This window comes from Carassius auratus, chromosome 36 (genome assembly GCF_003368295.1).
Source record: "Carassius auratus strain Wakin chromosome 36, ASM336829v1, whole genome shotgun sequence".
Lineage (NCBI taxonomy): Eukaryota > Metazoa > Chordata > Actinopteri > Cypriniformes > Cyprinidae > Carassius > Carassius auratus.
Window position 1 is genome coordinate 16962165 of NC_039278.1, and position 22909 is coordinate 16985073.

At 36.5% G+C, this 22909-nt stretch overlaps 2 protein-coding genes across 3 annotated transcripts; both read right to left on the bottom strand.

Moving 5' to 3' along the window:
- Positions 1 to 3599: 3599 nt before the first annotated feature.
- On the bottom strand, positions 3600 to 14221 carry LOC113055454 (tumor necrosis factor receptor superfamily member 1B-like). The gene is made up of 9 exons (XM_026221771.1): positions 14020 to 14221; positions 8583 to 8676; positions 8308 to 8433; positions 7674 to 7832; positions 7173 to 7254; positions 6807 to 7090; positions 6128 to 6202; positions 5933 to 5967; positions 3600 to 4724 (listed from the first exon to the last, which is right to left on the bottom strand). Exons 1-9 carry the CDS (start codon positions 14080 to 14082, stop codon positions 4326 to 4328), a joined length of 1317 nt encoding a protein of 438 aa, XP_026077556.1. The 5' UTR covers positions 14083 to 14221; the 3' UTR covers positions 3600 to 4325.
- Positions 14222 to 15613: 1392 nt separating this feature from the next.
- Positions 15614 to 21628, bottom strand: LOC113055455 (uncharacterized). 2 transcript variants are annotated; one of them, XM_026221774.1, is made up of 5 exons: positions 21496 to 21628; positions 21043 to 21189; positions 20539 to 20558; positions 19513 to 19711; positions 15614 to 16701 (listed from the first exon to the last, which is right to left on the bottom strand). In XM_026221774.1, exons 1-5 carry the CDS (start codon positions 21623 to 21625, stop codon positions 16481 to 16483), a joined length of 717 nt encoding a protein of 238 aa, XP_026077559.1. In that variant the 5' UTR covers positions 21626 to 21628; the 3' UTR covers positions 15614 to 16480. The 2 variants fall into 2 exon arrangements, with proteins under 2 accessions (XP_026077559.1, XP_026077557.1); XM_026221772.1 differs by having other exon boundaries at positions 21043 to 21192.
- Between the last annotated feature and the right edge of the window lie 1281 nt (positions 21629 to 22909).

Sequence of the window (22909 nt, forward strand, 5' to 3'; positions counted from 1 at the left end):
CTTTATTCGCTTACCCGGAACGGTCCTGACGCGTTGTTACACTGGAAAACAGCCGGACTGTCACATAACTGATAGAGCAGCTGGTTGTTTTAATTAAAAATGTTCATCACGTCAGACTCATCAAAGGAGAAAGCGACCGACCGCACGCGCAGCTCCTCACAAACCCGCCGCGCTGCTACACTCGATCCAGAGGCGCACAGCAACGGAGCGAACCAACTCCACAGAGGGTGGGGGGGCACACAACAACAAATGGCAAACTAATAAAGCTTTCTCTAGACTTTTACTATTGCTTTAAAGAAATTAAATACAATAATTGTATTTTATTTGTTTTTATAATCTGGCGCTGGATTCGATAAGGATATAAGACATTTTAACCCGAGTGAATGTTGAATTCCTCCCGCTGCTGTAATGGTACAGCCACCAGCTTCCTCATCAAGGGCAGAAATGAGCATATGATAATATCAGAGTGATTGCTCGCACTCTGCTGGCGTGTGTTTGTAGGTCGATACGAAAATGTGTTCTTATACAGCATTCTTTTAATTTAAAGAAAACATCTAAAATTAATTATGACCGTTCAAGTACTTAATTTAACATAAGTGTAAGATGAACTAAAAAAATATCAGAAGAATAATGTTAAATTTAGTTTATGGTTTTCTTAATCTGCGATGCAAATTGTCAGCTTTTGTTCAGGCATACAGACTTAGATAGATAGATAACACACACCTGCATTAGGAGCTGCATTTCTTTGCATGTCTTTTTGCCTTTTGCTTCACAGCACTTGAATGATTTGTTCATTACACAAACATTCAGAGGCGAGACCCGCTTTGAAATGGCAACATTAATTGGTTTATTTGCTGGCGAGTGGCAATTTAACTATATTCAGCTAATCATTACTAACTATATAACTATACATATAAATATTTAATTGTTCAAATATTTATATATATAAATATATATACTATATATATATATATAATAATATATATATATATATATATATATAATATATAATATATATATATATACTAAACAAATTAACTTAGATATTGCATAAGGGAACAAATACAATTAGAAGACAATTAATACAAATTCATGTACAGTATATATCATATTTATAATGCTTTTAACTTGTGCTTTTTTAGTCTAGATTGAATGAGTTTTATTAGTGTTATGGAAATTAGATTTTAATGACAATTATCACTGTGAATAATGAGAATTACAAGCAAATTAAAAAGTAAAACATTCAGACACATAATATAGTGATGAGATTTCACAATGCGAAAAAAACAACAACAAAAAAACTACTACTTTATTTTTTTCATTAAATGTATTAGTTTGTTTGCTTTTCTGGGGGGGGTGGAATTTCAACTTGTTTTTCTAACTTGACATTTTCTTTTTTATTTGTAGGCGATACAAAAGAAGACCATGCACAGGATTGCAGAACAAGTGTTGCTCAAAACTATCTGGTGCATCACTGGGTCAAGTTCCTGACTGAATTACTGTCCTTATTATTGTGAAAGTGCTTTCTCAACATGCTAGTTTGCTCATGCACCCACATTTCCTGACACTGGCCTCACATCTCACCTCAGAAGCTGACCTTTGTCCACCAAACTTTTTGCTGAGTTATTCTGGCACTCATGGTTTGACGTGCCAAAACAAATTTAACAAAACAAAAAAGAAATAAGGATGTCTTCTACATCTTTCCCCACTTTACAAGAAGAACGGTTGATTCACAAATGACCTGCGGTTGTCAGACACATTCATCAACCCATAGTTCTTCTTTATCTATGCAGTTTCAGTGTGTGACAATCTGAGGTCCTGTGGTTCATGTTCATTGTTTGCACCTCACAGCTGCAGTGAAATCAACATGTGCAACACACAGTGTTCATTATGAAACTGTTCGACAAAGATACTATCAGAATTCATTCATATCTTACTTAAGTTGCACTGGAGAAGTGACATGCTTTGAAATGGTAGGCTGTTGGTTTGCTTCCCTACCTCAATCTTATTTCAGGATTTCCTGTCACAGAGTGCAGCGCAAACAAACCATTTCCCACAAACTAAACGCTGCTTTTTGCTTACTCATAATCATAACACTTGTGCTTGTAACACATTGCTGTGTTTCACGACAGGGATGGATTAGAATGGAGAACGCAACTTACTGAAATGACTCACTGCCAAGTACCTATGGGGTTTCAGTATGCATGCTGGGTCTTTTAGAAAATAAACTTTCACACTTGCACTAGTTTATTTAAGCTGTCCTCTGACGATGTCCAACAGCAGACATTCACACATTATATATGCATGTATGTATATTATATATATATATATATATATAATATATATATATATATATATATATATATATATTATGCATAAAGAAGAATTGTATAAAACAGAGGAAATAAATGGTGTTTTAAAAAAAATACTGTGTAATGATGGATTTACACAAAATATTGAAATAATTCATACAGATAGCAAATTGCATTTTTTTTTTTTTACGTATCTTAAAAAATTATATTTAATGTTTTTTTTTTCTTCATATATGTAACACTTAAAGTCTGGACCCGGGTAAATGGACAAATTAATAAAATGTATACACAAAAAAGAAATACATTTAAAATAAAATAAATGGAGAATAATTCAATATAGAAATTACTTATGTATATTAAATGGACCTAATTGTCCCTATAAGTGGACATCATAAAGGTGTTACTGATTCCTATACTTACACACTTCTGCTCAAAATCTGAATAAATCAAGTAATTACTCAGTAAGTTACAAATGAAAACCAGGTTTCCTGAACCAATCCCACAACAAACAGCCTGTGGCTTACAGAAGACGCTCAGAAAAAGAAAGCAGCAGACACTCCACAGTTCAAATGAGCAGTGCAATATAGACGTGGGAGTATACAGCAACCTTCAAAACAGCCATAGAGGGCATGATCAATATTTAATCAGCTCCCAAAGAGATACCTCTCTGTGATTCCTTAAGTCGGTTAACAACTGCATTGATCCACCGCTGGAGGCTTTCCTCCGGCTTCATACATTAATCTTAAACTGCTTTTTGTGCTGGTGGTCTTCCAAGAGCATCTATATAATGGATGTTCTGGCAAGAAGAACCACGGTTAGGTCTTGACTACACTGTAGTTTGCATAGTTGACAGCGTATGAAATTCGGGGGAAATATATGAATACATTGTTGAAAAAAAAAATTATAATAAACTTTCAACGGGTAGATTTCTCTTGCATTATACCAGGGCATTTATAGGTCCCTCAAACTGATTTTTAGCCTGTTTTATTGTCCACCAGGTGAGAAAAAATGTCAAGTTAAAATGCTTTTAAAGGAATAGTTCACCAAATAATTACAATTTGCAGAACATATTAATGCATTTGAGGACTTATAGTTTTCGCTGGAAGCAATGATGTGATATTAAAAATGTTTTTTGATTAATGGATTGTTGTTGATTACTGTCATGTTTTAATCAGCTGTTTGGACTCTCATTCTCACGGCACCCATTCACTGCATTGCATCCATTGCTAAGCAAGTGATGGGATGCAAAAATAATAGCTTGCACAATAGAAAAATAATATAAACAACTGCGAATAATACTGCTTTATATAAGTGGATATACAAAATTTTACAATGACAACATATATACAAGTTTAAAAAAATACAAAAATAACTATATACATTCCTATATTCCAACAAAATCTTTGATGATATACTTGGCAACGCAATACATACAAAATATTGATTCTCCACTGTTATATCTTTATATCTAGGATCTATAATATCTAAAAGTGTTGGGCAACCTGTGCTGTAAATAGTAAGCTCTGCTTATTTTTCATTCATCTCATGTAATCCCACAAAACTCATTCACTAAGTCTATAAAAAATATGACAAAATATAAACAGTGAAACACCTAATACATTTGCAAGGGAGGTAGAGAAAACAACAACCACTAGGGGGCGCTATCTTTACATCTCTCTATATATCGAATCATCATTCATTTCGTCTCACCAGGGAGGTTTAAAAACTTTTTACGTGTCAAACGTTATAGCCGAGTACTGAATAGAGATAGCAACCATAAAACTGTACAATACATTACAATGACGAGTCAGTTACATTTCTCTATATCTGTTCCCATTAACTCATCTACATCTTGAATGGCCTGGGGGTGAGCACATTTTCATCTTGGGCTGATTTATTCCTTTTTAGTTTTAAAATAATGCAATTAATGTCATCTGTTTAACTTTACACTGCATTTAGGGATTTGCATATGCATTTATCTAAACGTATATATTTGGTCAGTAAAGCATCCAATCAGAAGACACACAGGCCGCTCTCCTGTACCGAGCGCAGAGCTTCCTTGCCGTCCTCTTGCTGACAGGATACACAGACCTCTTCTTGAGAAAGCGGCACCGCAGCTTCAGCGTGGGGTGTCAGGGGTGTCAGCATGGGGATGGAGCAGGACGCTGTCGTGGGGTTCAGCTGGCAGTTGAAGGTGGCCGTGATGCTGAGATTGACCATGGGGCTGGAGACGGATGGCTGCTCTGGTAGGGACTCCTGACTGGTGCGGTCCAGCCAGTCAGCGCTGCTGTGACCTGAGTCTGGCTGACTCTGGCTGTCCGATGAAGTCATGGACGGCTCCTTCTGGCACCTGTCGACGAGTAACAGACGCTGATAATCAGGTGTGCTGCTTGCCGAGGGATCCTGCTCTACCTGAAGAGAGACGGGAAAGCGATAAAATCAGTATCCCAAAATAAAAAAGTACTCAATTTGATATACCATTTCAATATTTTTCCACATTATTTTATTGCAAGAATGCAATACAAGAATGCAGTACAACCATATTCATTTCTTAGATGACAAATACAATATGCAATGTGGAAATGAGGTCATGAGACAAGTTAGTTTAGCATACTACTGTTTGAAGCATTTATTGTTGTACAGTACATTGCATATTTTTCAGTAGAGAAGTAAACCTACTAGGCAAATTGTGAATAGCAAACTAGCATACTAACATACTACCATTTATGAAATATAAAGAAAGCATAAACGGCAAGAATAGGATGCTATTCCTTTAAATGGAAGAAATCAAGAATATATGTTTATAGTAAGAGTAGTAGTCTGTTCCTAAGAATATACTGTATGTACTGTTACTATACCTATAGTTGGCAGACATTATAATAGTAGCATGCTAATCCTTTATATGGAAAAAAGATGGCAGAAATAGTGAATGCTGTTCCTTTATTTAGAAGAAAACAAGATATACATACACTAACTACAGTGAATGCATAGTTATTGGGCAAGTCATGGGAATATACAGTATATATATTTACAAAGGACATTTTAACAATTCCAAACCACATCACAATCACTTAATAACTACTATTAATTTTGCTGGAAGTGAAGGACACATTATATTCAGATGTGCAGAATTATAAAGCAGGTTTTATTTTACATGTAAAATGGGCCAAAAAACAATCTTTATTAAAATTATTAAATGCCCATGGGAATGACAGTACTTTAGAAATTGCTAAATTAAGGTGTGACCAATAAACAAGAAATGCTCAATGGGGCAATGGGGTCACAAAAAAAAAAAAGGTCGAGAAGAAAAGACGTTAACTGTAAAAGACTTAAAGAATTAAAGTAAAGATTTAGGTGTTAAACCAAGAATTAAACCATCAGGAACCCTTTAGTCTTCCAAAACTAAAAAATTAACAGTAGTTATTAAAGTAGGTTTGACGTGGTTTGGATTTAGCAAAATGTGCTTGGAAAAAAATAGAAATAACTTACCTAATTATTATACATGCTCTGTAAATTTTTGTATGGCAGAAATAAAAAGAGTATATGCTATTTCTTTATTAGGAGGAGAATGAGACCTGTACACTTGTAGTATGTAGTACAATATGAATTGGAAAATGTACCTTCTTGTCATCTGTGATCGGAACCTTCTGTAAACCTGCCGTAAACAAAGAAAAACACGTCACCAACTTAACCTTAGGTGCTCAATTCACATAAACTAATCTCTATCTAAAGAGCTGAAAACTTTTCAGTCTGCGACCTAGATGACTTTTCTGATATCAGACTGATGTAATTGAAATTGAAAATGCCCACAATACCTTTCCTCTTTCGTAACATGCATGTAATCACCATCACTCCCAATATCAGCACAACCAGACCAATACCAACACCGACTGGGGGGTGCAGAGAAAAAGACACAGATCAGAGAAGAAACACAGCTGAAGGACAATGAAATGCCAAAGGTGACGGAAAGAGAGGAAGGAAACTTGAAAGGAATTCAAACAATGAACAAGCAAAGCATCAAAAACTGATATATGAATAACTCATAGCTCACTTAAAAAAGTACAATGTTTAATGAATATGGTATTATTACACTATTAAAGTACCACCATTTAAATATAGTACTATCACTTATAGAGTGCATGAGATTATGTAACTCACAATGCTTCATCGGACTGTATTTTGTCCCCTTGTTAAAAACATTAAGTACACAATTTTTGCCTTTTCGTCTAATTTTCAAATACATTTTCAAATACATTGTAATATTGTGATTCATCTCATAGCTGGTTGCATAGCTCATGTTCAACAAATCCTTCTGGAATCAAAGCTGTTGAAAAAGTGGGCGGACACTGTTGCACTCTATTAAATGGCACTTTTTATTACTTTATTCTGATTGGTTGATTCAAACATCTTTGCAGAATTTTTGCAACCTTTTTTAACCTTGGTACTTCTATATGGGTTGTAAGCTAAATACTTGTAGCATGGCCTAATACTTACCAGAGCAGTAGATCATGAAATCTTGATACCCTGCTGTGTCTGTTGTCACTCTACTCAATAGAACTACAGTTGAGGTGGTGGTGGTGGTGGTGGTGGTGGTGTTCATAAGCTGAATTGCCTGCATTTTTCCCCAAATAGAACCCGGTTTTTTGGGCCTAGTACGCTTTGGTGAACTCTGAAGGGGAGCCTTTGTTGTTGTTGCTGCTGTTGTTGATGGCGGCATCCTCTCACACAGTGTGTCAACTGTAGAGTCGCCAGCTCTTAAAACTGACCTGCCTTCACATCTAACAGAGAAAAAGACAAGTAAGCCATATGCATGTGTGTGCATTTGTAAGCAATGAGTCTTTCTTTCCATTTGCATCTTACTTTGTGTGTGGTTTACACTGGTCACTATTACTGCGGTTTGAAAACGTTCCAGTTGGACATGGCATACACCTAACAGATGACCCTGCATTTACAAACACACCACAATGATGACAGCACGCATAACTGGCCTATTAAAACAAATAATGCATTAAATGACTCGATGCATTGGACTGGATAAATTGACGTATTCCTCAATGAAAATGCAAGTTTGCGACAAGGAGGTACAGTATATTTTTAAACAGCCAATAACTAAAAATCATTTGCTTTTTGTGGTTTTAACGAGTGTAGATATTAAGAGGAGAGGCATTTGAATACTGGAGAGCATTTTGTTAGACAAAAGTCCAATGAGTAATCAAAATCCTTATCCTTTTCTCTGAAGAGAATGTATTTTTTAGATGTGAATGTGCTAAAAAATAATGAGTTTAAAGCTAACAGACATAGACTTAAAGCTACACAACTCCAATTCGGACGACAGTACAGTTGTACACTTGTTCCTCTTACCTTCTTTGAAGACAAATTGACCAGGTTTGCAGGATCTAGATTTTCTGCATTCCTCACATTCTTTTTCGAAATTATACTTAGAACATGTCATCCCAGGCTTGCAAACACAAACGGCTTTGGTATCAGCAGAGCAGTTTGTGCCATACATCAGTCCTTTCACTAACAAGAAGAAATGGACAGCAACATTTTAAGTCTTGAATGAATATTATAATAATACAAGTAAATCTAGTAACACTGTAATAAATGTATTACTCATTGTTATTGCATTATCATTAACATGACAAGTCAAAAACGTAACATTCTTCTCTACATGTTCATATTCAGATTGCACAAAAGAAGACTACAGATTATACTTGAAATGTAGTATGCATATGTTGACTATATACATATATATTTTTTTCTTTTGTAGTTTGTCATTTTTGTAGCATCTGGTCACCATTCACTTTCATTGAACCGAAAAGTGTGCTTAACTTCTCAGTTTGTGGTTTATTGAAGAATAAAATTCTTAAGGGCTTGCAAGGGCAAGAGGGTAAGCAAATAATGACGGAATGTAATTTTACAATTACAAATTCCAGATTAATACTGAAACAAGACTTTGTCATTGCGGAGTGCTTCATTAAAATAGTCAACTTACCTTCTTTACACCTTGGACAAGAGAAACAGTTAGAAAAATGGTTCATATTTTCTGAGTACTGTCCATCTTGGCAGGGTTCACAGACGGTGTCTGAATTACTAGTGCACATAACCGCCAGATGAGTCCCTAGAATGAATATAAATGATTCAGAACTTGGAGTTGCTTCAAAACATCACAAAAACAGTGACAGTTCGGCCTCGTGAACTAACAAGTAATCAGATTATGGACACAAATGTTTACATTCTCTCCCACGCTCCCCTCGGTTTATGACATACCTGGTTTGCATCTACTGCAGCACAGTCCCAAGTCTTTGACGTAATATTCAGTGGCTGTATCACATGTTCCATCTGATCGATATGGCAGAGATGTCTGTGAAAACAAAGGAGAAAAAGCCCAAAAATATCAGTGACATTTTCCTTGGATTCTCAGGAACAGATACTTGTCTTGTGAACGAAACACTACCCACCACTTCCTCATAGTCACAATATATGTCTTCTCTTTAAATCTTTTCTCAGGTACGCTAATGCTGCTACAATGGTATTTAGCGTAGGACCGTCGATTTAGTGCAGGCGTTTGCACAAGGTTCACCGATATGAAATATGTCCAAAACAGACTAAGCAAGCACAAATATCCATTTGTACCGAAAACGCTGATGTGATAGTTTCAGATCTGCACTTGTCAGCTGAAACAAAGAATCTCAGTGACAAGTGACAGACTTGATATTTAGTCATTTGGCATTTTGAAAGAAACATTCCCTTTTGTGTCAGCAAGAATCTATTTTCTGCACATTGCTTTTTTTTCTTGTTTTTTTTTCAACCAAAACGATTTTGAAAAATATAAAATTATATCTGAAAAATATTTAATTGTTATATAAATCAGTCAACAGCCGTCCTTATCACTACAAACAGGAATCGCCACTAATTTGACATTCAGATCTGTGATGCCGTCTGGTATTTTCCATGCTTTTCCTGATGTAATTACAAGGAAATGGGACATATATACTGTATTTAAATTTAATCATCTGAAATATTTTTATGCAAAGCTGCAGAAGCTGGCCACTAGGATTCAGAAATGAGAGAATGAAGAGTAAGTGACATCATATTCAACTGTCCTTTAACCTATGCAGTGGTATTTCTGCAATGGAATCTGACGTGAACTGATACGAACAGCCAAAATGGGCAAAGGGCAATAGAGAGTGGCAAAGATAAAAGAATTATATTTTTATGACCTTCTGACCACTATACTGAGTCTATCCTGACAGATTTGCATGCACAGACAGACTCTTTGTGTTTGCGGTGTCTATGTGCACAAAGTGTACATGCAGAATTCCAAATGAATGTAAACATGATCAACACTGACAGAACGGGAGGAAGGCGGAGCAGAGGAGAAAAGCAGAAGTGAAGTCAGAAGGAAATGACTGTTACCTAACTACAGTAAATAATAACCTGCAAATTAGTGAGGGAGAAATAATAACGGCTGGGAAACTCAGCTCTTCTTCAGAGGAAAAGCAAAGGGACTTTTGCAGAATGTTGGGAACTTTTTGGACTGTTCTAAAAGTCCAGCTTGAATTTGTTTATCCGTTTACAAAACAGAGGTAATATTTGGTATTGAATCATATGAATATCATATTTGTATGGAAGCCACAGAATAAAAAAATAAAAGTAAGGTAGTTGTGACTTTATTGAAATTGCGAGTTTACACTATTTATCTTAGAATTGAGTGATATAAAGTCTGTAATGCAGGATATTAGCTTTTCTTTTCTCAGAATTGTGATATATACAAAGTCAGACCTTTCTGTTATAAATTCAGAATTCTGAGATTATATAACTTTATAACATGCAATCACAAGTTTATATTACACAATTGCAAGAAAAGTCAGAATTGTTAGATAAAAAGTCACAAACTGATTCCATATATTTGAAATAGTGTCTAGAATTTTGATATATCCACTAAAGTAAATCTTACAAAAATTTCTCTTTTTTGCAACAGTCAAGAGTAAATGTTTGTTCGCATGAAAACTTAGGGATGCATAATGAATCCAAATTAAATTGCAAAGGCGATAAATCACGATTAGACAGAAGCTGTTATTGTCATGCGTATCTTCCAGTAAAGAACGGTTCTGTGTTCAGCAGTAATCTCCATCCGAAGGCCAGAGGGCGCTCTCGTGCTAAAACTCCACATACACCTCGCAGAAGAAACTCAGGAAATTCCTATTCGCTTGTTAAGTCTGACGTCACGCAGTAGCGCTTCCGGTCCCACGCTCCATCAGTTACCATGAGAAAACAACAAAAGGTGCTAATATAAACTCACAATGTGATAGAATATTAGCGAAAAAGTTATAATCTTAACCTTTAACTCCATACCGAAGTCCCAGATAGCCAGACAATGAAAATATTAATATAAAAAAAATATATAACAATTATTTGTGTTTGGGACGCTGTGAGCACGGAGACTGTAGTGTATACCGTACGTTTGAAAGCGTTTAGCTTAAATGATTAATATGAATAAACAGTGCTCATAAACGGCTGCTGAGGTCCTATTCTCAAGTGAAGTGAGTTGAGGCTTGGACCCGGAAACAGCGCTTCTTACGTCATCACTTAACAACCGAATAGCGGTTCTGAATAAACAGAAGGATTTACTTCAAACACTAGACTGACGTTATGAAGAAAGTTAGGAGTAAAAACTTTATTAAATGTGGTACATGCTTTCAGATGGAGCAGCATTTACTACACAGAGCCATAGTTCACTGACAAGCTATCCAAACAGCTTTCATAATCATAGAAAGATTTCATAATCTCTTGATTAAATCGTCTGCAATTATGAAATGCGATTTTGCCTAGCTTGTCAGTGAACTACAGCTCTGTGTAGTAAATGCTGTTCCATCTGAAAGCAGGTGCTGGAAATTTACTACTAATCACAGAACCGGCTTTACAGACAAGATGCGAATGACAATCGTATTTGATTAATCGTGCAGCCCTAAAACAAGTGTTTTGATGCACTCATCAAATTTAACATTAAATCCTTACAAATCACATTTTACATTCAAAGGCTTAGTATTTCCCATGACTCTCAGTGCTAACCTTCAAATGGTTAAAGATGGATTCAGCATAGTCCCTGATCTCTAAATCTAAAAAGGAAGTTGCTGCAGAACTGCGCTTTCTGCCACAGACCAAAATGCACAGAATGATTTAAGAGTTGTCGTAATCGAAACACCCTCACTTTATATGGTGGGTTCTACAAATGACTCATTTATATTTGACTGAAAGAAACTGTCTGAGGTGAAAGGGCTAACATTAAAGACAACTTCAAATAAAAATTTAATCTTAAGAAAATAATTTCTGCAAGAAGTGCACATCCTGATATAATAGATTAGGAAACGGATAGACGTTACGAAAAATGACTGCATCATCTCTAAAACCACTGACGTCTTCTCAAACGCTCAAGATGTTAAGAGGAAATTGCTGAGGTGTGTTACTGGGAAACGACCCACATATACAGGCCAGCAGACTTCCTCCATGCAACGATGTGCTTCACTGAAGAACAGAGACAGAGCGCTTATCTTTACAGCCAAACAAACCACAGTAAACCAGATTACACCAACAAGCCCCAACACATTTACATGCTGAATGTCAAAAGCACACAAAAGTATTTCTTGTTAAAAATGCATGCAGCCTCCCAAGATCTTTCAGCAATCTGTAAATAAATCTTTTTATTTAAGCAACTGCATGCTCTTTGTTCTCAGCTTCAGCACATTTTTCAGTCACATCGGGTTAACTTTCCCATGACTTATAGATCATGTAAGTGGTATTAAAACAAGTAGAGCAAGTGGAACCAGAGGTGACTAAAGAGTTGACTAAAGGGACAGAAACACAGAAAACAATGCTGCTTAAAAACACTTCATTTACATACTCACTTGATATGTGGTAAAGCACGCAGATGTGTTCTAGTTAAACTGCGATATATGTGAACTCCCCACCTTCTCAATCTAGACCACAAGAAAAACTAGCTAGAAAAACGACTCGACAATTCATTGGATACTTTCTTTCTAGACAGCGCTTGTACAGTAGTAGGCAGCTTACCATCCTGTGATGCACAGAGATACTGGCACACTAGGTTAAGATGGCTAAAACTGCGGTCTTTGTAGGGTTCACTGGGGTTTTCCTCTCGCTTATGTCCAATGATATGTATGTGATCCAATGTAGGTACTATAGATGAATAGGTTTCGCCTATGCCAATGATGCCCAAAATGTTTCTTAAATAGCCAGCACACTATGTTTTAAGATACTTACACTCATAAAAATCAAAGGTTCCATGAAGAACATACACAGAATCTTTCCATAAAGGTTCTATAAAACTTTAAAGTGTAAAAAAGGTTCTTCAAAGGTCCAATCTTTGCGCATTTTATTCTTGTCAAAGACACCCAAAATGCTGTCTATGTAGGCAGTATATTATGCTTTATGATGCCGTCTAGCTAGGCAGGTCATTTGGTTTTTCCGCAAAATATTGTCTAAACTGGCAGCTTGCTGGGTTTTGCATATGCTCATAATGACAAGATACAGTCTATGTAAAGTGGTGCTTATGCCCTAGATGCCCAATGCTGTCTAACTAGGCAGCACACCGTGTTTTAAGATACTCCTGATGCTGAAAATTGGAGATTTGGTCAAGCAATTCACTTGTTTTACCTACATCATGTTCAAAAATACTTTGTAACACACTAACTGTTTGATTTTTATAATGCCCAACTCATTTTGGTTTTCCAAAGACAACCAGAAATGCTGTCTATGTAGGCTGTATATTATGTTTTATGACGCCCATGCCATCTAGGTAGGCAGGTCACTTGGTTTTTCATGTCCTCCAACGTAAAAAAAAAAAAATAGCACATCTAGTAGGCAGCTTGCTGGGTTTTGACGAAGAACAAAAATAGAGTCCAAGTAGAGTGCTGCTTGTGCCCAAGCTGCCCAAAATGTTATCTAAATAGTCAGCAAATTCCTTTTTAAAGATACCCATGGTGCTCAAGAATTAAGTTCGGGTAGGTGACTCATTTTGCCAACGTTGTGCCCAAAAATGCTGTGTAGGCACATTAGAAAAACTTGTGATGCCCAGCTCAACTGGTTTGCCAAAGACACTCAAAAATGCTGTCTACACAGGAAAATGATACCAAATATGCTTTATAGGTAGACAGGTCAATAGATTTTCCATCATTCCCAACATATCATTTAGGTAGCTGTCCAAGATGCCCAAAACGCTAACTATGCCACACGCAACGTTTCTATAGGTCTATAATGCCTACATATAATGTCAATGCATGTAGTTTATTGGGTCACTATGACGGTGACACCCACAGTGCTGTCTACGTAGGCAGCACAATAGGTTTCGCCTATGTCCAATAATGTAGTTAGCAAGCGCCCTAAAGTAGCCTATGCACGTGACACGGATGACAGTAGGCAGCACGCAATGATTTGAGACACCAAGCAAGCACGCAACCTCTGCTGGAAATTCCAACAGCGCGAGAACAGAACATAAGTGAAAATAAATATATCTTTCATTTCTACGACTCACATTTAGAATCCGAGAATAACGCTTGTTTTTCGTTTAGTGTTTTTCAGAAGAATCTCTTCATCTCTATCAAAACAAACTTGTGAAAGTCGTGCAAGTATAAGAATGAATCATTATATTGCATTTGTCCGCAACACATATAAACCTGTTCGTTACCTTCCCCTCCGCCACGCGCCACACCGCCGCCATAAATAATAACCGTGAGATGAGAATCAGCATGATCCTTCAGCGACCCGCGCGACTGAATTCCGACTGACCATCACTCAACTCTCCGAGTCCCGGAAATGTTGCACGGCAGTCCCCCCTGCAAACCAGGAAGCGACAGCGCGTTTGACACAGTCACACACACAGCAGACCTCTGAAGTGAGAGACATGAGCTCCTCCTGTACTGGCGTCAAAAACAGAATGAAAGAAGGGCAGATAGAATAATATAACACTGTGTAAAAAAATAAAGGATACATAGAATGATAGAAAGAATCACAGAATTATAGATAGATAGAACAGTAAATAGACTGATAGAACAGTAGACAGAATGATTGAAATAATGATAGATAGAAATAGGCTACTATAGAAAAAGGTACAGAATAATAGAAAAAAAAAACAATTGATAGAAGGAACAATAATTAGAATGACTGAAGATTACTAGAACCAGGAGGTATGACCATTAGCCTGGTTCTGTCATCTCTGCACTGGCTTTGTACTGAACATTGCATACATTTTAAAATCTTGCATTATAATCTTTCACGTCCACTGCGTTCTCAAAACGCTGGCCATTTGATAAAATACCAAAATCAACTGCGGGCGGCAGATCCTTTTTTAATTTAGTGCCCAAACTCTGGATCAATCTATCTAGCGTTGTTTCCATCTCTTTAACCCAGCTTACACATAACACACATCATATTTCTACCATTAAAGTCTATTAAAGGATTGCTAGGCTGCATTAATTAGGTCAGCCGGAACTGGGAACCTTTCTCATAATCCCAAATGTACATACTACATAGTAAGAAGAATCACATCTACTAAGTATTTCACTGTAGCCATACGGATCCAGTCCATATCCAGTCCAGATGGTGGATCGGCACCTACAGATGACCACTACAGCCCTCAATGTCATCAGAGACCAGGACAACTAGATGCATCCCAGAAACAGATCCCTGTGAAGACCTCGTCACCTCGACCACCATCGGCACAAGACCACTGGAACCAGGTGAGTCCTCTGCACAACCTGACCTTTGTTGCATCCTGCAATTAAACCACACCATGCTGGTTTCGTCTGGCTACAAGAGAACTGGCCCCCGGATTAAGCCTGGTTTCTATCAAGGTTTTTTCACCAATGGAGTTTTAGTTCCTTGCTACTGTCACCTTTGGCTTGCTTAGTTAGGGACACTTAATTTCTGGCAAGATTGTCGGCATGATTGCTGATGACATCACTGAATCAACAATGACCTGACTTTTTTATTGTCCTCTTGCATTACTGACCAACTGTTTTCCTGTTTAACACTTTAAAGCTGCTTTGACACAATCGGTATTGTGTAAAGCGCTAAACAAATAAAGGTGACTTGACTGGATAGAACAATAGACAAAACAATTGAAAGAATGACAGAATGATAGATAGAACAATAGAAAGTACAGAATGACAGTGAGAATGAATGGTAGATATGATAGAAAGAACAGAGAATAAAATGATAGAACAGTAGAAAAAACAACAACAGAATGATAGAAAGACAGTATGATAGAGAGAGAGACATTCTGTAATTGCTGAAGGAATGGACTTTATTGAATTCATAATAATAAAGCATCAGAACACATTCATTGACAAATTTACAAAAAAAACATGCAAAACAACACAAGCTCAAGTGTCTGGAGGATGTGAGATGTGAGAAGCGTCTTCTACTGCAACACTAGAAATGTCATTTTGATCATGCTCTGTAAAGGTTGCAGGGTGAATACAGCTTGTCCCAACACGACCTCCTACAACAGTCAAATCAGACACTTCTTTCCGAAGGTGAGGTTGGGTATTTTCAGACATGCATATGAAACACCCACACAGTAGAGCAAAAGTCTGTTTAAAAACATATAGATCTAGTCGTTAGGTTCTCGACCACTCACTTAAACAATAAAACAATTCATACACGCCATGTGCGTGTCATTTATACTGTCTTATAGGATGCACGTTATGAAAACTCCTAACACCTTCGTGGGTGTTGTTCTCACCCTTTTGTCTGTACCTCCTGTGCACAGTCTTCATGCTTGTTTTTGCCCCAGTTTTGCTGAAGCGGCAATACCGACATGTGCATTTATAAAAATTGACCGACTTAAATTAAGCATAAATCTTTTTTCCGGATGTGCAAAAAAAGCTAAAATCATTACTTGTTGATTCCCATCTGGTACATCTGCACATTCTGTATTTGACATACGTTGCAATCAAGGTAGCCTGTACATTTAGCCAGTGTGCATGTTTCTCTGGAACTGAAACCATGACTTGGGCCTTTCTGATGCCATCCTTTACCGGGAATCTTAAAACTGGCAGCTTGTGTGTTTTCAGCCTTGTGATTCAACCTGGTATCTTCCTGAAGGCCATTCTGAAGTTCATGCAAGAAACCACATGTTCAAGTTCTCACTTTTCAGTTGCTGGCACAGGAAAACTCAAGCTCAGTTCCTCCTCAGCCTCTTCCGGTGCACTTATTCTGATTCTGACCTCTTGCGAGGGTGGATTTGACTCTTGCTGCGGTCTGCTGATGAGGGGAACGCCTTCTTCGCAAAGTCCTGCCTCTTCCTTTTTATCACCCGAGTTGGAGCCCAAAATCACCATTCCAGGAGAGTAGATGTAGATGGACCCTAAAATAGACAAATGATGATGAAGTCAACATGACTGGCAACTTAAAATCAAAACTGACCCCTATTAAAGCCCTAGGCGTTATGAGGCAGCATAAGTATACTGCATTCTAAGGTACCTTTTAGACCGAAATCTAATTGGAATCGTTATTTATTTACTTATGTCTCTTGTGCTTACCAAGGCTGCATTTATTTGATCAATAATACAGTAAAAACAGCCAAAATATTAAATATTATTTCCATTTTAAATAACTTTTCTATTTTAAAATGTCATGTTTTATTCCTGTGATGCAAAGCTAAATTTCCAGCATCATTACTCCAGTCTTCAGTGTCTCATGATCCTTCAGAAATAATTTTTATATACTGATTTGAGCTCATTATCTTTTTTGTATTATCATTATTACTTATGCATTATTATTAATAACGGTTCTCATTATCAATGATTTTTGCCTCATCATTTTTTTTTTTAGAAATCCAAGACTTTTAAATGATGGTTTCCAAAAAAATAAAAAATAAGCAGTATTTTTTCAAGTTGCCATCAAAGGAATAAACTGTATTTTAAAATATATTCAAATATAAAACTGTTAGTTTAAATTGTAATAATATTTTACAATGTTATTGATTTTACTGTATTTTTGATCAAATGAATGCAGCCTTTGTGAGAAGATTTCATCAAAAAACAAACAAATTATTTATACATATATATTTATATGTGTTTGTGTGCCTGTGCCTGTGTCTGTGTCTGTGTGTGTGTGTGTGTGTGTGTTGCATTAGAAGGCACCGTAATGATGCCAGCCTTAGCTTTGGAATGCAGCTTAAAATACTCTCCAGGCCAGCAGACAGAGAGGAAACGAGACTGGGTGTTTTTGAATAAACTCCAACAGGAGCAGTAAATAGTCTGACTGGCATTGCTTGTTGATTCAAGTTTTATTCTTGGTCAGTTTGTCATAGCTTGAGTGTTTTTATTATTACAGGCTACTGAGTCTTGGCAAACACACACAAACACATATACACAAAACAGGAAGTAAAATGGGAATAAAGACAATAGAGTATTTGAAGATAAAATGCTCTGTGATTAAGTGCTGAGGAAACATGAGGCGTGTCTGTTCCAGAAGTTAAATGTCAGAAGAACTTAATCACACGTCAAACAAACAATTTAAAAACATTTAAGATCCAACCTCCTAAAGTGGTTTGCCAGTACTAACAAAAAATAAATATTCTTTGGAAGGAATTGCAAAATGCTTCTGGCTTGCAAATTAATAGCTGCCCATAAATAGACAGCTAATCATCCTTTAATTATTAGACACAGAATCATTTTCTGTCTTCTGTGAAACACAAAAAGGATAATTATTTTCTTACCCCAATGGCACGATTAGTTATTTTTTTGGATAAAAAATGCACCTTAACATGGTGTTTGCTCATAAATGTGTCTTAGAAGTGTGTGGACACAACCACCTTAAAATGATAAAAATCCATTCACTCCTTTTTTTTTTTATCCCCAAAAACCCTAAACAGTCTAAATTTTCAAGGCAATATGACATCATATTGCTCAAGCCCCGCCCACGACTGCTGACATTAGCATGTTCCCGCCCTCAGCCAGTTGTACGCTGTCCACCATTATCTCCGTACTCAAGCAGCTGTGGTGAAATGTAAAAGTTTTCTAGTTAGATGTAAAAGTGAACTTAAGAGTCTTCATTTTTCCCAACATCAGAGCCACTGAGGACATAAAGGATTTGTTTTGTTTTTAAAAAGCTGTGTCCCAAATGACGCACTATGCACTTATACACTATGTACTTATGCATTATGTACTCAACCATGTGTATGAATTATATAAGGTTATTTTTGTCATTCATTATGGAGTCTGATAGACCCTGAGTGCATGTCCAACATGTCCAAGTGTCCAACATTACAAACTTCATGTTCAAGTGCATCATCCGGGTTTTTAAAATGCACTTTTCTTTTGGGATTTTTCAGTGTGATTGCACTACTCACACTATTTATACTACAAATTGTGATAGAATAGTGCATAAAGGCCAGTTCACACCAAGAATGATAACTATAAAGATAACAATATTATCATCAACACAAGTATATAATCTGTCTGTTCTAAGTGCAAGCTCCTCTGTCATTTTAAATTCTCGAGTTTGTGATAGATAGCAGGATTGATTCTGATTTTCTATCAGTGTTTTTATTGTTCAACAGATGGAAAAAATAGTTCTGTGCCACCGAATACACAATGAGCGGTGCGGGGTGAGCAGTAGCTCATTATCATTTAAAGAGGCACGCACTGAAACGGTTCTCTGTGGATTCAGCTGTTTTTGACAAGGTAAAAACTGGGTTGTTTTACACGACCATGAATGTTAACCAAAGAATGTTGCAGACATTTCATCAATACCAACTTGTGGAAAATGGGCATCTGATGTCCCTTTTAGGTATGTATACACTTAATTTTGATACATTTTTCACATTAAATCTCGTGTCAAGTAAATGTATCCATAGCAGAAAACCAGACAAAATACTGAGGAAAAGCAGCATTTTGTGCAGTGTTCATATGATTTATGAACTATAATCCAGAAGTCATTCAACAGATCCAAGTGATAAAATAAACTTCAATTCAAGAGCTATATCAGAAGCGAAGATGCTAAAAAATACCTATTTATTGTTTGAAATATAATACCCATTTTGTGGTGCTTTTTTGTGTTTAATCATGACAGACTTTAATCCTTTAAATCTTCTATGAAGATTATGTACAGTGAGTTCAAATTCAAATACAATGCAATGCAAATTTAACATAAAGACATTTAGGGGACTCACCAACAGTATTGCTGACGTTCTCACCCTTCCCATTGTGCTCCATTGTGACCTGCTGCACAGCTCCGGATTGGGGCATGGGCCCCGTACTCTGACCTTTGACCTCTCTGCCAGCACTGCCGACTGGTACTGTAGTCTCCAATTGGGAATTAGACAAAATTTGATTGTCATATTCAGTTTGACTCTGGGGTGGATAATCTTCCTACAGGGACCAATAAACAAAATTAAAGGAAACCTGATCATTTTAAAGGAATTTTATTTTAAAGGAACACTTAAAACAATTGAAATTTGCTGGAGAATTACTCTCCCTCAGGCCATCCAAGATGTAGATGAGTTTGTTTCTTCATAGGAACAGATTTGGAGAAATTAAGATTCCATCACTTGCTCACGAATGGATCCTCTGCAGTGAATGGGTGCCGTCAGAATGAGTCCAAACAGGTAATAAAAACATTCCATCAATTAATGTCTTGTGAAGGCAAAAGCTGTGTGTTTGAAAGAAACCAATCCATCAAGAAGCTTTTAACTTCAAACCATTGCTTCTGGATAAAAATTTGAGTCCTCTTTCCATAAAAACGCTTTCTTCAGTGAAAAAGTCTGAATCAGGAGAGAAATCTGCACAGATCAAAACAGGACTTATGGACTGGTGTTTTATCCAGAACTGTTTTAAGGAGTAAAAATGCCGTAATGATGGATTTCTTCTTTTCAAACACAGCCTTTGGCTTCACAAGGTGTTAACTGATGGACTGGAGTGGTGTGGATTACTTGTGATGTTTTTATCAGCTGTTTGGGCTCTCATTCTGACGGCACCCATTCACTGCAGAGCATCCATTGCGGAGCAAGTGATGGAATGTCAATTTCTCCAAATCTGTTGTGATGTAGAAACAAACTCATCTACTTATTTGATGGCCTGAGGGTGAGTAAATTTCCAGCAAATATTCATTTTTGTGTGAACCATTCCTTTAAACAATCAGTTATATGAACAAAATCAATTTCATTTATTTTGACATGCAATCACACAGAAGTACTTACACGTTGTCTGTTTATAAAACCTGAAAATGAAAACAAGAAATAAGTCAATAGGGTGCATATGTCAGACACTGTGAGCAGCTCAAGTAGGCGCAACAGTGATAGTGTGAGCTGTTTGTTGCGTGCTTAGGCGTTCTGTGGTTTCTCGGGTTGTTATGGATGTGTTAAATGCATGTCATTCTGAAACACTGTGAATGTTTATGCTGAATCTGACCTTATGGGAATTAAAACACGTGAGAGAAAATGCAATGCATTTTACAGTAATAACTGATCTGGGTGGATTCCAGGCCACTAATAGCCACTACACTGCACTTTAGACATGACAATACAATGCTGTGGTTCCAAAAGTTGTTTCTTGGGTTTAAATTTAGTTTTTGAAAATACACAAAAAAATGACTGCTGACAAATACAGCATCATTAAAGAGTTGTGTTATTTGTGTTGATTTCAAGTCCTATTCAATTCTGAAGTATTCAAAAGATCCACTGCATTTGATCTTTATATCATACCAAACCATTTTAAAAGGGTTTTCTTTGCCACGCTTTTCTTCAGGATACAGAATCCAGCCATGAACAAGATTATCAACATTAAGATTAATAGCAGCAGCAAGTGGGACTGGATCTCTTCTGCCTTGTCTTTGAGTTGTACAGTGACCCCTGCTGATGACAACAAAACAAAAGTTAATGTAACAGAACTATTTTTATTTTTTTACATTATATTATGTATTATTTAAATCAGCACAACATACACTACCATATATACATACATACTTACATTTTTAGTTAAAAAAAAATTAAATAAAAATCTAAAAATCAATAAAAATCCTAATATTTCTGTATAGTTTTTATTTTTATTTTAGTTATTTAGTTATCTGGTTGCTATTTTCCTTACTTTAAGTTTACTTTTTTTTTTTACAGACAACACCTCCCAACAGTGAATCCAGTGTCATGTTTTGTCAGTACCTGTCATGGGAATGGACGTGCTATTGAAAGTGGTGGTAGTAATGATATTTTTGGTAGAGGACGAGGCTGGCTTCTCTGTTGTGGCATTCACACACTCATTGTCCTGTGTCGCTGTGCCCTCTCTGAGCATTATCATTCCAACCGAGCACAACTGTGGAAAAATACAGAGAGAGAATGCATGAGACAAGAGCAGGTTGGTGTTAATATTGTGTGTTTGTAAGCAGCACTGGTTTGATATTCCTCAAATACTCGGGTTAGTGTTTGTTCTTAATCCTCTACTAAATAATCTGCAAATAATTCAACCTTAAATTGAACTTTCCCATATGAACAATGTTCAGACCTCAAAATAACCGACAGAGCTGATAGCACTGTACTTTGCATACTTAAATATGATTGTTCTTCTTTCTGACTTATATTTTCATACTAAATTGTGATAGGGCTTATCTTCTAACCATACAGTATTTAACTATTTATAGCTGCTTGTACTCTTCAAAGTGGCTGTGTGTTGATTCCCATACACATATGACAAAAAACAAAAAGAGGTGACAAGTAGAAACCTCAAAGATAAATGTGTGTGTGAGAGATAAAGAAAGTGAGCAACAGACAGAGAAAGATAGAGTGAATAAAAAAGTGTGAAACTTGCTACTGTGTGACCACATATGACTGTTTGACCACATATGACTCTTAGTCTTTCCTTCAAATGAATTTCTGCTGTGTTCATCCCCTTTTTAAAACAGCTGAATTGTTAAATGAAGGACTAGCTGCTTAGTGCCAATTGTGTAAATGGCATAGCTCCTCAAAACATGCTTATAAAATATATTTAAGCCTGCTAAAATATTAGTTGCCACAATGCTATCTTACTGAAATTCAAAAGAGCCAACCTGTATGATATTCTGGCCCCTGTATGGATCGAATGCAAGTCTGAAGGATTCTCATTTACTATTCTTTTTATTTCAATTTTATGGAAGCTTGTTTCCATCATAAAAATAAAAACAGTTCTGAGAAAAAAAGCAGATGCCATGTCTGTTTTGGTTTGGCTTATAAGCATTTATTTTTGTCTCTTATTTTGTAATTTCATCGTAAACATGTTTCCTGTTTAGTCATGCTTCCTGGTTCCTTGTAGTGTAATTCCTTTATTTGTCATATGGAAGGTGGATAGGGCCAAAAGTCTTTAAATGGAATGTGAAATTTGACTGTCAAAGCACTGTTTATCAATGTTTGCATGGCAACACTCAAAGCAGCCAATGCAACTTCTGTATTTTAGACTATATTTGCATATTTGACAATGATAAACATTTTTAATGATACAGTGGTATGCACGTATGCTTTTGTTCTTAGGAATAAAAACCATTTAGTTCAGTTGGACAATGGATTGACTGAAACTGATAGTTAATGTTCTACTCTATACAGCGTG